General features: G+C 53.4%; 1 protein-coding gene across 5 annotated transcripts in view; it reads right to left on the reverse strand.

Annotated features, from left to right (window-relative positions):
- MYO7A (myosin VIIA) overlaps positions 1 to 14,400 on the reverse strand; it is a 106,112-nt gene that overhangs the window by 39,544 nt on the left and 52,168 nt on the right. For all 5 annotated transcript variants that reach the window (XM_006059597.4, XM_044929327.2, XM_025266347.3 and 2 more), the window contains 11 exons: positions 13,997 to 14,155; positions 13,472 to 13,564; positions 11,329 to 11,423; positions 9,670 to 9,754; positions 8,876 to 9,094; positions 8,320 to 8,427; positions 3,381 to 3,590; positions 2,786 to 2,989; positions 2,346 to 2,522; positions 1,806 to 1,895; positions 317 to 444 (listed from right to left, as the gene is read on the reverse strand). In XM_006059597.4, coding sequence (XP_006059659.4) covers positions 317 to 444; positions 1,806 to 1,895; positions 2,346 to 2,522; positions 2,786 to 2,989; positions 3,381 to 3,590; positions 8,320 to 8,427; positions 8,876 to 9,094; positions 9,670 to 9,754; positions 11,329 to 11,423; positions 13,472 to 13,564; positions 13,997 to 14,155 — 1,568 coding nt within the window. The remainder of the gene's footprint in view (positions 1 to 316; positions 445 to 1,805; positions 1,896 to 2,345; positions 2,523 to 2,785; positions 2,990 to 3,380; positions 3,591 to 8,319; positions 8,428 to 8,875; positions 9,095 to 9,669; positions 9,755 to 11,328; positions 11,424 to 13,471; positions 13,565 to 13,996; positions 14,156 to 14,400) is intronic.

Here is a 14,400-nt window from a genome sequence, read left to right on the forward strand (position 1 = left end):
CATTTGAAAAGACCCTGATGCTGGGAAAGATTGAGGGCAGGAGGAGAAGGGGACGACAGAGGATGAGATGGTTGGATGGCATCACCAACACAATGGACATGGGTTTGGGTGGACTCCAGGAGTTGGTGATGGACAGGGAGGCCTGGCGTGCTGTGGTTCGTGAGGTCACAAAGAGTCGGACACGATTGAGCGACTGAACTGAACTGAAAGTGATGGAGCCACGATTCTGCCACCCAAAGCCTTTTGGGGCTGGAAGAGCAGGACGGCTCCCCCTGCCAGCTGCCCCCTCCCTGAGCCCCGGCCCTCAGGCGCTGACCGGAGTGCTGGCCGCAGGATGCCGTTGCCAATGATGAAGTGCAGCTTCTCCAGGTTGGAGGTGGGCCGGTCCTCCAGCATGCTGTTGCCCTGCACTGTGGACTCCCCGTCATGCAGCCTCTTGGTCACCTGGGACACAGCGGAGGGCGGAGGCTGGAGCAGGGCTCTCCCGCTTGCCTGAGTCTGCCCACTCCCTGGGAAAGCAGAACCCTGGGAGTGGCCAGAGAGCTGGCTCCTCAGTACCGTCATACCACTGGCCCAGTGCAGGACAGACGCTGGGTCAACGCCTGGCCCACACAGCCGGGGGGCGCTGGCCTGGTGCCACCCACTTCTGAGGACAAGGCTCCTCTGCAGTCTCCCTGACAGTGCTCCCTGCAGGGAGGTCCCCCCAGGTAGGGTAGGGGCTGCTCCTCTGACCCCTGATGGGATCCCTAGCTCTCTAAGATGGGCCGCACACCACTCCGACAGCCAGAGTCTACCCACGTTCCAAGCACCACCATCACCCATCATGAGCACCCTGGCCCCATGCAAACAGCCTCAGGCCTGGGTTCTTTCAAATGGACTTCTCTCCTCAGGTTCCACACAGCCCACAGCGCCAGCCCCACCCTGTGCCCAGAGACACGGAGCAGGTGAGAGGGTGAGTGGTGGGAGCATGCCCCTGCAGACAGAAAGGGCTCCGGAGGGCCTCGTGTCCGCTGAACACCCACAGTCAGCATCTCAAGCCACCATCCTAGGAACACACTAGCAGGCGTTTTTCTTCTCTGGGTGCCTTGGCTATCAAGCAGAGCTGGGATTCAAATCTGGGGCTACGAAGCTATCAGATCAGACTGGAGCCTCAGATGGGGAACAAGAGGAAGACAAAAGCAAGGCAGGCCCAGGAAGTCCCAGAGCAGCAGCCTGAGCCTGTCTTGGGGAAGGCTTCCTGGAGGAGGTGACCCCAAAGCACAGAAGAGGAAGGCAGAATTTTAGGCAGAGGGACCAGTGCGCACAAAAGCAGAGACTTGGAGGAGCCAGTCCCTCTGTACCACGAATGCCTCCGTGTCTGTCGGCCCTCACAGCCTGGACAGTCCTGGACCAAGGGGCCAGGACGGCGCTCAGAAAACACAAAATATAAATGAATGAATTCAAACAAACTAATAGTGTTAATGCCCCAAGGATACTCTTAACCCACAGAAATGTTTTCATCAGTTAAAAAGTCCCTGGATCAGAGGTAGTGAGTCCATGCCCTGGCAAGAACGGTCTTCCCTCCCACCATCTGGGGAGGGCCTCTCCAGCCCTCCCCAGCTCCTATGGCCCCTCTTCCAGGAAGCCCCCCTGACCGGCCCCAGACTGAGCACAGCGCCCTCTTCCTTGCATCCCGTCTGCCTGATCACACCTAACACCGTCCTGCCAGCCACCCCGGTCCCCTGAGGACAGGCAGGATCCATTCCTGTCCCTGTGGGTCCCAAGCCCAGTCTAGGCCACCAAGGCCGTGCAGGGTCTGCTCCCACCTCCTCTGTCAGTTTGGACTTCTTTTTCAAGGTCAAGTGCACCAGCTTGTGCCTCACACTGCTCTTCTTCTGCCCATCGGGGAGCTGGGCCTGCAGGACAGACAAGGGTCAAGGTCAAGTGGCCGGGCCATCAATACTGACAAGAGCAGTTGACAATGTAGCTCGAATTAGCTCAAGCCCACACTAACATTTACAACGTATACCTTACCTTGCCCCTCCAACCCACCATCAGTCAAGTGGCAGATGGGAAAACAGACTCTGAGAAGTACAGTAACCCACAAACCACCCCCTAACAAGTCCAAATGGAAGCTGTCTCTGACTGCAAAGCCTATTTCAAAACCTGCCCCTGCCACATGGCCTCAACAGTGGTCAGCACTCTACAGCCTATACAACACTCACACATTCATTCTCAGGAGTAGACAGAGCAGAGCAAGGGTCGGGGGGTGAGGCAGAGGCAAATTTTTGTATGTCCTTCTGCGAAGACCTTATGGCTGGGGATGGCCTGGGTGGGACAGTGGCCACCGGGCACCTGGGACTCACCTCACCCTCGCCCTGCAGGGCCTGCAGCTCCCTCTTGTAGGTCTTCTTGCCCAGGGTCTCGTAAATCTTGGTCATCACGGGAATCTTCTCGCTGCCGTCACTCATGGCCGTGTGGTACCTGGGCTCTGGGAGGTCCCCCATGAACCGGAGGATGGTGATCCAGACTGCCAGGGCCGCCTGGGAGGCAGAGCCATGCCACTCAGAAAGCCCGAGCACAGGATGTTACCAAAACCATCAAAATGACCCACAGAGAGGCTAGAGAACCGCAACCCACCCTCGACCAGAGGAGGACCACTGAGCTGAGTGCCGCTTGTTCTCCGGGCCTTGCCCTCTGACCCACCCCAGGCTGGGCGCCGGGTGAAGTCAGCCCTGGTCCCTGCACACCAGGGCCCCTGCCCCTCCGCACCCATGCTGCCCACACAGGTGGGCCCAGCCCTCACCAGCTGATCACCCTCATCATCGTGGTACAGCAGTGGCTGCTTGAGTGGCCGCCGGGTGTAGGTGTGCGTGGTCGTGCCCTGGAAGTAAGTGGCAGCGAACTTGGCGAACTTATACTCGGAGAGATCTTCCTCATCCTCGTCGGGCAGGGGCAGGGCTGCGTCCAGGTCCTCTTCCACCATCTCCCTCCGCCCGCGCTCCAGGTCCTGGAGGGAGGAGATGGGTTCCCTGCCATGGGGGCAGACCTGGGGCTGAGCTAGGAGCCCCCAGCCGGTCCCTGAGAGGCCAGCTCTTGCTCCAGGAGCATAGGGATCTGTCCACCCGGTTCACTCCCATGACAGAGCCCAGCGCATGATAGGTCCTCAACACACAAACGAAAAAAGGTTTGCGAATGGCCTTGGAGGGGGACAGTGGCTGGCCCAAGGTCACATTGCAGGCTGGTGGCTGGACAGGGCCTGGGACCGGTGGTCCCTGTTCCAGATCATCACTGCTGCCTTCCGCTCAGAGGGGACCAGGTGGACTTTAACACAAAGTGGCACAAGGGGAGGGAAGACAGCCACACTAGGGCCTGTCCCAGCTCCTTCCCCAGCCTGGTACCTCGAAGCCACTAGGTGCCTGGCCCTCCTGGCCTGGCAGGCCGCCCGAAGTCCCCAGGAAGCCAAACATCTTGTCCACCATGTCCGAGTGATTGATGGGCTCATGGCGGGCCCTCTCCATCTGCTCCAGGAGCTCCTTCTTCCTCCGAGCCTCCTCCTTCTCCTTCAGCTCCCGCTCTGCATCCTCGCGGGCCAGCTGGGCCAGGCGCTCCTGTGAGGCAGGGGTGATGCAGCGTCAGAGAGCAAACCCCCTGTGGGGAGCCCACGGGAGTCCCTGCAGCAACCAGGCCTGAGTCCCAAACCCAAGAGGCCCTCCTCATGGCTGTGAAGGACTGAGCCTTCGGCCTCGCCACCCGGGGCCACACACACTAAGTTCTCACAGCCCAGTGAAGACAGATGCCACACCAAGTCCAGACAGAAAGGCCACCAGCCCTCAGGGCTCAGCTGGGACCACCTCCTCCAGGAAGCCCACTCAGGCTTCCCCAGCCAAAATGGACCACACCAACCCAGAAATCCCAGAGCCACTGGGCAGAGGCTCCAGACCAGTGGTGTACAATAGAAATATAATGCAATCCACCCTGGGTGGCAAAGAGTCAGACACAACTTAGACTAAATAACAACATATACAGTGGCTACATTTAAAATAGTTCTTTTTAAAAATAGATCAATTTTAATAATGTACTTCATTTAACCCAATACTTCCAAAGTATTGAAACAGAGAAGGACTCTCTGATCCCTGCCCCACCTCTACCATACCTTTCTCCTGTGGAAAACTTTAGTCAAAGAATAAGTTTAATCAGAGAAGTGAGAAATGCTGAAACAAAGGAAAACAGTCTAAGGAGATTAGTAACAACAGTGTCGTCATTAAGCATAGTCAAGGAACTTTAGCTCTTCTCAAGGGCTATAGATAATATTCTGAGCCATATCCTGTGAGCTGTCTTATAGATACCAGAACACCAGGAGGAGAAGTTAACTAAATGATGACCAGACTGTACCCTGGACGTGTGCTGCCACAATTCTGAGAATTGACCGTGAAGAATGGGAGCAAGTGCACCCCAGAACTGAAGATTAACTGTACCTAAAACAACCCAGATGATGCTAGTCAGACCACTGATGACCAGTTGAAGATGACTGTTAGACATGACTGTGCTGTTTCTGCATGTAACCTCCCCTCAACTCTGTCTATAAAAGCTCTCACCCCCTGCTTGTTCGGGGAAGGTGGGGTGGGAGCCGGCCTTTGGACAGATGTCTGCCACCCTCCCCTGAAGCTGCCAGCATCTGAAATAAAGCAAACCTTCCTTCCCACTAATCTGGCCTGCTTATTGGCTTTTAAGCGGCGAGCAGCCGGACCCCCTGACACATACCTTTCGGTAACAGTATTATCTCTGCGTGTAATTAATATTTAAAATATCTCAGCTATTTTATAGTCCTTTTTTTTTTTAAACCAAGTCTTCAAAATCAAGCTTGTATTTGGGAATTCCCTGGCAGTGCAATAGTTAGGACTCATTGTTCTCACTGTTGAGGGTCTAAGTTCAATCCCTGGTCAGGGAACTATGACTCTGCAACTTTTTATCCAGAGTTATCTCCCAGCTGAGGGCCTGGACCCACAGCCTTCTGAGCCAGCACAGAACAGGCACTTCATAGATCCTAGGCTTGTCATTGCAAAGGGGCTTGTGTAACTCAATGAAGCTATGAGCCACCCAAGACAGACAGGTCAAAGCAGAGAGTTCTGACAAAACATGATGGAGGACAGAATGGCAAACCACTCCAGTATACTAGCCATGAGAACCTCATGAACCGTATGAAAAAGCAAAAAGATATGACACGGAACGATGAGCCTCCCAGGTCAGAAGGTCCAATACGCTCCTGGGGAAGAACAGAGGACAACTACTAAAAGCTCCAGAAAGAGTGAAGCAGCTGGGCCAATGCAGAGATGATGCTCAGCCCTGGGTGTGTCTGGTGACGAAAGTAAAGTCCAATGCGGTAAAGAGCAATATTGCACAGGAACCTGGAATGTCAGGTCCATAAATTGGTAAACTGGACATGGTCAAGCAAGAGATGGCAAGAGTAAACATTGACATCTTAGGAATCAGTGAACTCAAATGGATGGGGATGGACAAATTTAATTCAGATGACCATGGTATCTATACTGTGGGCAAGAATCCCATAGAAGAAATGGAGTAGCCTTCATAATGAACAAGAGTCCAAAACGCAGTACTTGGGTGCAACCTTAAAAATGACAGAATTATCTCAGTTTTTCCAAGGCAAACCATTTGCCATCACAGTAATCCAAGTCTATACTCCAAACACCAATGCCAAAGAAGCTGAAGTTGATCAGTTCTATGAAGATCTAGAAGATCTCCTAGAACTAACACCAAGAAATGATGTCCTATTCATGATAGGTAATTGGAATGCAAAAGTAGAAGTCAAGAGATACTGTGATAACAGGCAAGTTTGGCCTTGGAGTACAAAATGAAGCAGGGCAAAGGATAACAGAATTCTTCCAGGAGAATGCACTAGTCATAGCAAACACCCTTTTTCAACAATACAGGAGACAACTTTACACATGGATATCACCAAATATCAATACCGAAATCAGATTGATTATATTCTTTGTAGCTGAAGATGGAGAAACTCTATACAGTCGGCAAAACAATATCTGGAGCTGACTGTGGCTCAGATCACCAGCTCCTCATAGCAAAATGAGGACCTTAAGTTTCTTTCTTAAACTAAAGAAAGTGGGGAATACCACTAGGTCAGTCAGGTACGACTTAAATCAAATCCTCTGTGAATATACAGTGGAGGTGATGAATAGATTCAAGGGATTAGATCTAGTAAATACAGTGCTTAAGGAACTATTGACAGAGGTCCGTAATACTGTACAGGAGGCAACAAACAAAATCATTCCAAAGAAAAAGAAACGCAAGAAGGCAAAGTGGTTGTCTAAGGAGGCTTACAAATAGCTGAGGAAAGAAGAGAAACAAAAAGCAAGGGAGAAAGGGAAAGGTTCACCCAACTGAATGCAGAGCTCCAGAGACCAGCAAGGAGAGACAAGAAGACCTTCTGCAATGAACAATGCAAAGAAACAGTGGCAGCAACAGAAAGGGTAAGACTAAACATATCTCCAAGAAAATCGGAAATATCAAAGGAAAATTTCATCCAAGATTGGCACAATAAAGGACAGAAACGGTAGAGACCCAGTAGAAACAGAAGAGATCGAAAAGAGGTGGAAAGAATACACAGAAGAACAGTACAGAAAATATCTTAACGACCCAGATAACCACGATGGCATTGTCTCTCACTCAGAGCTGGACATTCTGGAGTGTGAAGTCAAGTGGGCCTTAGGAAGCACTGCTGCCAATAAAGCTAGTGGAAGTGATGGATTCCAGCAGAACTATTTAAAATCCTAAAAGATGATGCTGTTAAAAGTGCTGCACTCAATATGTCAGCAAATTTGGAAAACTCAGCAGTGGCCACAGGACTAGAAAAGGTCAATCCTCATCCCAATTCCCAAGAAGGGCAGTACTAAATAATGTTCAAACCACTAGACAATTTCACTCATCTCCCACACTGGTAAAGTTATGTTCAAAATCCTCCAAGCTAGGCTTCAGCATTATGTGAACTGAGAATGTCCAGATGGTCAAGCTGGATTTAGAAAAGGCGGGGGAACCAGAGATCAAATTGCCAACATTTGCTGGATCATAGAGAAAGCAAGGGAATTCCAGATCATTGACTACACTAAAGCCGTTGACTGTGTGGATCATAACAAACTGTGGAAAACTCTTGAAGAGATGGGAATACCAGACCATCTTACCTGTCTCCTGAAAAATCTGTATACAGGTCAAGAAGCAAGAGTTAGAACCCTGTATAGGATAACTGACTGGTTCAGGATTGAGAAAGGAGTATGGCAAAGCTGTTTATTGTCACCCTGTTTATTTATACACAGAGTACATCATGCAAAATGCAAAGCTAGATGAGTTACAAGCTGGAATCAAGATTGCCAGGAGAAATATCAACAACCTCAGATATGTGGATGATACCATTCTAATGGCAGAAAGTGAAGAGGAACTAAAGAGCCTCTTGATGAGGGTGAAGGAAGAGAGTTAAAAAAGTTGGCTTAAAACTCAATGTTAAAAAAACTAATTGCATGGCATCCGGTCCGACTACTTCATGGCAAGTAGAAGGGGAAAAGGTGGAGACAGTGACAGATTTCCTCTTCTTGGGCTCTAAAATCACTGCGGATGGTGACTGCAGCTATGAAATTAGAAGACAACTGTTTCTTGGCAGGAAAGCTATGACAAACCTAGACAGTGTGTTAAAAAGCAAAGACATCACTTTTCCAACTAAGGTCCGTATAGTGAAGGCTATGGTCTTTTCAGTAGTCATGTACAGATGTGAGAGCTGGACAATAAAGAAGGCAGAGTGCCAACAAATTGATGTGGTGCTGGAGAAGACTCTTCCTTGGACTGCAAGTTGATCACACCAGTTAATCCTAAAGGAAATCAACCCTGAATATTCATAGGAAGGACTGATGCTAAAGCTGAAGCCCCAATACTTTGGCCACCTGATAGGAACAGCTGAAAAAGACCCTGACGATGGGAAAGACTGAAGGCAGGAGAAGAGGGCAACAGAGGATGAGATGGTTGGATGGCCTCATCAATTCAATGGACATGAACTTGGCCAATTTGCGAGAGATGGTGAGGGACAGGGAAGCCTGGAATGCTGCATGGGATCATGAAGAGTCAGACACGACTTGGAGACTGAACAACAAAATCTCCCAGCTGAGGGCCCGGACCCACAACGTTCTAACCTGGCACAGAACAGGCACCCAGCACACAGATGAAGGAAGGTCACGTGGACAGAGGATGAACAGATGGTTTGGCTGAGAGCCACTGAACCAGTGAATGGAAGTGCAAGGAGCCGACTCATCCCCAGCTCACCTGATGTTTGCGTTCGGCCTCCTCCTTGGCCTTCTTGGCACTCATCTCCTTCCGGAGCTTCTCCTCCTCCGCCAGCCGCATTTTCTCAGCCTCCAGGCGCCGCAGGTACTGGGGGAGGCGGGCAGCAGGATGGGCACCGTACTATGTGTGTGGCTGTCACAGTGCTCCCTGCCAGCCTGACCCCACCCCACCCCCTTTGAGTTCCAGGACTGGGGATGACTTTGCCAAATAATTTGGCAGAGGGAAACTGAGGCATGCGAGAAAGCCTCCAGGTCCCACAGCGGGTTGAGGGCACCTTTGATCCCAAAGCCGAAGCAGGTTCGCCTTGGCCTCCCAAAGACTCACAAGAGGGACTGGGCCCCCGCCCTACCCCTGGCTGAAAGGAGGGAAATGAGGGTCCAGTCCTGTGCATCCTTCAGAGGGAGAGCCCTTCATCCCCCCGCCTCACCCCCTGCAATGGGCTCAGGCCACACGCGGGATGATTTGTCTGCCTGAGGTGGAGCGGCACCCCTCGGAGGACCTAGAGCCCGGGGTTCTTGTGGACTGGGCCCCTCACCTCGGCCCTGAGGCGCCGGTGCAGCCTGCGGGCGATCATGCCCCGGGCGTAGGCCTGCACGGTGATCACGGCCCAGAGGCGGTGGCGGAAGGCCTTGCGTACCAGGTAGGCCCGGCAGCGGGCCTGGAACCCGATGAGGCGCCGGCGGGCCAGGCAGTACTGCTGGTGCAGCTTCTGGGAGCGGTGCAGGGCCTGCAGCCGCAGGAAGCCCAGCCGCATCTGCAAGGACAGCCACCAGCTCAGAACCACAGCCCTGACGCCATACCAGCCCTGCCCATGGAGGTCACTGCCCTGGCTCCACTCGCCAACCCACGAGCCCTGAAGGCACAGCTGGTTCCACTCAGACCAAAGTTCCCCAGGGAGTGGGCTTGGCTTCCCCCGAGGCGGGTCTCCCCACCAGGGACACCATCCTCAGACCAGGAGCCGGCCTCCTTCCTGTCTGCCTCTCCAGCCCCAAGTCCAGGCTGCAGCCCACTTCCTTCCCTATGGGTATGTCTATGTGACACACCCATTCCTGGCCCCCTATAAGGTGTTCAATAACCTGAGGCTCACAACCGACCAGGACATTCCAGAGGAAAAGCAGAAACATTGCTGACCAGCAGGGGAGAACCACAAGAAGCAGACTTGGACTTTGGGCTAGAAGAATGGTAGTGGCTGGCGGGGGCGGAGGCGAGGGCGAGGGCGAGGGTGGGAGGCCAGCCAGGCCCTGCAAACAGGTAAGTCCTGTTGCTATGACAACGGAACCAGGTTCAAAGGCCTCGCAGGTCACCAAGCAGCTCCCTCAGGAGGCTCACCAGCCCATAGTTCCTCCTGCAGTTGTGGCCCCGCCAGTGCCTCTGGATCAGTGTGGCGGCATTCTTCAGCTTCAGGAAGTTGGACCTGAAACAGCAGCATGATGCAGGAGGATGTCTATAGGGGTCTGGGTGGGGTTTGGATTCAGGAAAGCAGGGCTGAGTCCAAGCTTTGTGTCTCCTTGGCTCCACAACCTTAGGCAAAGGCATATACCCTCTTTGTGTCTCAGTTTCCTCATCTGTAAAATGGGCAGAGTAATACCTACCCTGCCTGCCTCACAGACTTGGCACATAAACTCAATAAGGTAGGCATTCAGGTTATTCATGAATAAATGTAGGACTTCCCTGGTGGCTCAGATGGTCAAGAATCTGCCTGCCATGTAGGAGACCCGGATTCAATCCCTGGATCAGGAAGACCCCTAGAAAAGGAAATGGCAACCCACTCCAGTATTCGTACCTAGAAAATCCCAAGGACAGAGGAGGCTGGTGGGCTACAGTCCATGGGGTCACAAAGAGCTGGACATGACTTAGTGACTAAACAACAAATAGTAAATAAGATAAAGATTAAACACTTGGAACACTGTGAAAGTGAAAGTGAAGTTACTCAGTCGAATCTGACTCTTTGTGACCCCCTGGACTGCAGCCTACTGGACTGCAGCCTCTTCCATCCATGGGATTTTCCAAGCAAGAATACTGGAGTGGGTTGCCATTTCCTTCTCCAGGAGATCTTCCCGACCCAGGGATTGAACCCGGGTCTCCCTCATTGTAGACAGATGCTTTACCATCTAAGCAACCAGCGAAGTCCTGGAACACTGTAAACATTATGTATTACTGATTGTTTAACTCCCTCATTTTACATGTGAGGAAACTGAGACTCGATGTGGTTGGGGCTAGAGCCCTGGTCTTCTGACTGAGCACCATGCTGTTCCCCTGCACAAACTAGGCCGCTGCTACAGGCTGACAGTCATCTGTGACCTCATGGAGGATGAGAGCTCACATATCAAACAGCAGGTGTCTCCTGAACATAGAAATAAGAGGAGGAGTGAAGGATGGCTACCTCAGTGTGGGTGAGCCCATGAGCCAGTGCCTGGATGCTCACACAAACGAGGGCACAGCCATGGGAAAGGATGGACAAACAGGTGAATAGGTGGACCAAGGATGGCTGGACAGGTGGGTGGATGGGAAGAGAAGGGGAGTGGCCAGATGAACTCAAAAAGGGGCAGGAAGTGTGCTTTTTGTGGAGCCTGAATCACACTCCAGAGTCAGCCCCGCCCAACTGGGAGGTGACACAACTGTACACACGCCCCTCACATTGAATACAGGACACACTTTGTAATTTACGTGTAATTTACACAGAATACGGGACACACTTTGTAACTTACAAATCTCATAGCATCCACGTGTGTGTCTCATGAGCCCACATGGGCAGGCATGTATTACTGGGCATACGGAATATAGATGGGTCCGTGTGTCTTAGTGTTCATCCATGTTCATGTGATCCTGTGTGTGCCTTGCACATGTGTGCATGTTTCTGTGTATGCACATGGGTGTTTATTCCCAGTGTCCACACGGGAGGAACCACAGTGAGCCAAGCACATGCACACGCGTGCATGCATGCACACACACACAAGGAGGCGGGGAAGAGTCCATCCAGACACAAACCTGTCTTTGAAGCCCCGGATGACTTTCTGGAGGAGGATGACTCTGTCGGTGATGGCCTTGTCCCGCTCCACCTCCAGCAGCATGTCATGGTGGTCCTGGAGGGCAAAGCCTCCTGAGCAGAGCCCCCACCAACCCCTCCAGTCCCAGAACAGAGGCTGCCCCAGGTGGGCCCCTCTTCCTTTACTTAGGGCTCTGGCCTAGGGCTCAGCTGGTCCCTAATGGCTTCCAGACCTGCTATGGTGCCATGGGGCAGCCTCCCTCAAGTACAGACAAGGTACTGTCATGGCTGGTTCCCAGAGGCCTGGGTGGAACACATGCAGCAGGAGGGGCCCAACACGCACACACACTGACTCCATCCCAATGGCCATCTCTACCCTGAGACCTGGCTATTCTAGATATTTCTGTCATATCAGCCACTGACCTGGGACAGGCGACCATCATTTCACTCCTGGATCTTAGAAACAGTCTCCTGATTGATACCCTCTCAAGAAGGGATCTTACAGCAATACCCCATGCTTCCCAGGGTCAAGTCAGGTCTTCCCTGGGCCCTCCACCATCAGGCCCTGCCCTCTTCTCCAACCCTCTCTCCTTCTCATCCCCAAGCCCCCAACCCTCACTCGGTTGGACAAAACTTCATGGTTCATTCAGTACATGAATCAAATATCTCCAGGTGCCCACCCTGTGCTTGGTACTGGGTGGGACTGCAGTGAACTAGGCAAATCTGGGCCCTGCCCCAGGGAGGCTGAGTCATAAGGGGATTCAGACTCAGATAATCAGATAATCCATCAGATAATCACACCTATCAAGATAATCCAGGTCACATCACTTGGGGACAGGGCCCAGCACCGACGGATGCTCAGCCAAGGCTTTCTGAATGAGTGAGTGAATGAATGAGAAGTAGGTTTGGGGTCTGGAAACCACTGCCTATTTCTGAACAGCCCAGAGAGGTGAGGATATGAAGGATGAGGACAGTCCTCAGACGTCTCTGGCACTAGATGTCATCATGCTATAAGCTTTCCCTCCCTTAATCACATGGGCTGAGCATCAGGGCTACAGGCTGGAAGCCCTGATCTCTGCTCCAGGGCAGTGCCTGACCTGGGGCACCTTGCTTCTACATGCTGCACCTCTGAAACGGGCATAATAATTCTACCTCATGGGCTGCTACGATGACTAAATGAGATGATGGACAAGAAGCGCCCACTCCCACGGGGGCCTGGCACACAGAACAGTGCTTTCCAAACAGCACTTGTGAGACGCAGAGGCAGGAAGCGAGGGTTCGGGGAGATGAAGACACTGGCCCAGGCCCCTCAGCCAGAGAGGCATCAGACTAGACTGCAGGACTCTCTCCAGCTGAGGGCTGGCTCCCCCTTCCCTCTCCCCGGCTGTCCTGGGCTGCCTGGGCCCCACCCTGTGCCAGAGGAAGGAGCTCTGACCCATCACCCGGGACAGCCGGAAATCTACAACAGCAGAAATGGAAATGGGGAAGCCAGGGTTCACCCTGTCCCTGCTGTAGCTGTCCCACCTCCGCCATCTCCAGCAAGCTCTCCCGGCCCAGCTTCCTGCTCCCAGCCCTACCCCCTCCCAGCTGCCCAGCCCCCAGAGTCATGCCCAGGCTGTGCTGGGAGCCAGAGAACCCTAGGTGCCAGGTCAGGGAGCATGGGGACAGGTCCAGGGACACTAGAGGTGGGTGGCACATAGCCAACCACAGCCCAGCATGAGCCATGCCTGGCAGGAAAGCACAGGACCAAAGATACACTCAAGAGTACCCACCACAAGCACATCCCATTGTGCAGATGGGAAAATGAGACCCAAGAAAAGGCCAGTGACCTGCCCAAATTCCCAGGGCAGACCACCACAGGGTCGAGACTAAATCCAGGCCTCCCTGGTCAGGCCACCCCTGGCCTTTGGTTCCTCATGACCCCACCCCCAGGCTACAGGTCAGAGAGGCCCTCAAATACCCACTGCCCCTCCACCACCCAGGAGGCCAGACCCCACACCTGCTCAGGGCTGGAGGAGCACAAAGGCCCAGCACTGACCCCATTCTGTGCTGCAGCTCCTCTATAGGGACCCCAAGACCTGTTCCCCCCCACCCCAGGGAGTTCATAGCTCCCCCAAGGCAGACAGAGTCAGAGGCCATGCTCACCTTCAGAAAAATCTTGGTTTTGCCAATCTGCCAGTCGTCATGGGTGCCCAGCACAGCTTCAGCCATGCGCTGACATGTCCCCCGAAGGTCCTCCTGGGTTGGGGGCGGGGGGGGGGAGAGGTGCACAAGAGCTTGGATGGTCCCACCAGTGGGACAGGCCACCTGGTATCCCTTTGAAGGCTGGGGGACAGAGATCTTGCTCCAGCTCTGCCCCTGACTCTGTGTGGCTCCAGCCGGCCCGCCTTCTCTGACCCTCACTCTTCTCCTTAGCTCTATCTGATGATTGTAAAACCCTTGCCTACAGCCAGGACCCACTCAGCACATGCGTGAAGTCCACGCCACGCGAGCATGGCAATGGAAGCTCTCAGATGCACTCCACTGCCTGATCCCAATTTTCCCAGCCACACCTGAGGTGGCCAAGCTGATGTTGTGCCCAGCACAGTGTTCCAGTAAGAAAACTGGGACTTTTGCCCAGCCCAGGGCTGGTACCCTTCCTCCCACCGCCTCTGCCCCCAGCCTGCGTACCTGCTTGTAGGCCGGCTTCACGCCAGGCAGCAACACTCGGTACCGCTCCACAAACTCCACGAAGCTGTAGCGGATGGGGTAGCCGGCTCGGCGGATGCGGATGGTCTCCATCATGCCCGAGTACCGCAGCTGGCGCACACACAGGTGCCGGTCGAACAGCTGTCAGGCAAGGAGCCAAGAGCGTCAATGCTGAAGGCTCCTGCTGGGAGACCAGCCCTGCTCTGTGTTTTCCTGACCCCAGACAGAGGTCCTGAGAGGCCAAGGTCAGACAGTGCATGAGGAGCAAAGGCGGGACCAAACCCAGATCTGCAGTCCAAATCCACCAGGGAGCACAGAATGAGACCCTCACTCAGGATGAGCTGAGTACATTGAGAGCACAGAGGAGAGACAGCCTAATTGGGACA

Source organism: Bubalus bubalis, chromosome 16, assembly GCF_019923935.1.
Source record: "Bubalus bubalis isolate 160015118507 breed Murrah chromosome 16, NDDB_SH_1, whole genome shotgun sequence".
Lineage (NCBI taxonomy): Eukaryota > Metazoa > Chordata > Mammalia > Artiodactyla > Bovidae > Bubalus > Bubalus bubalis.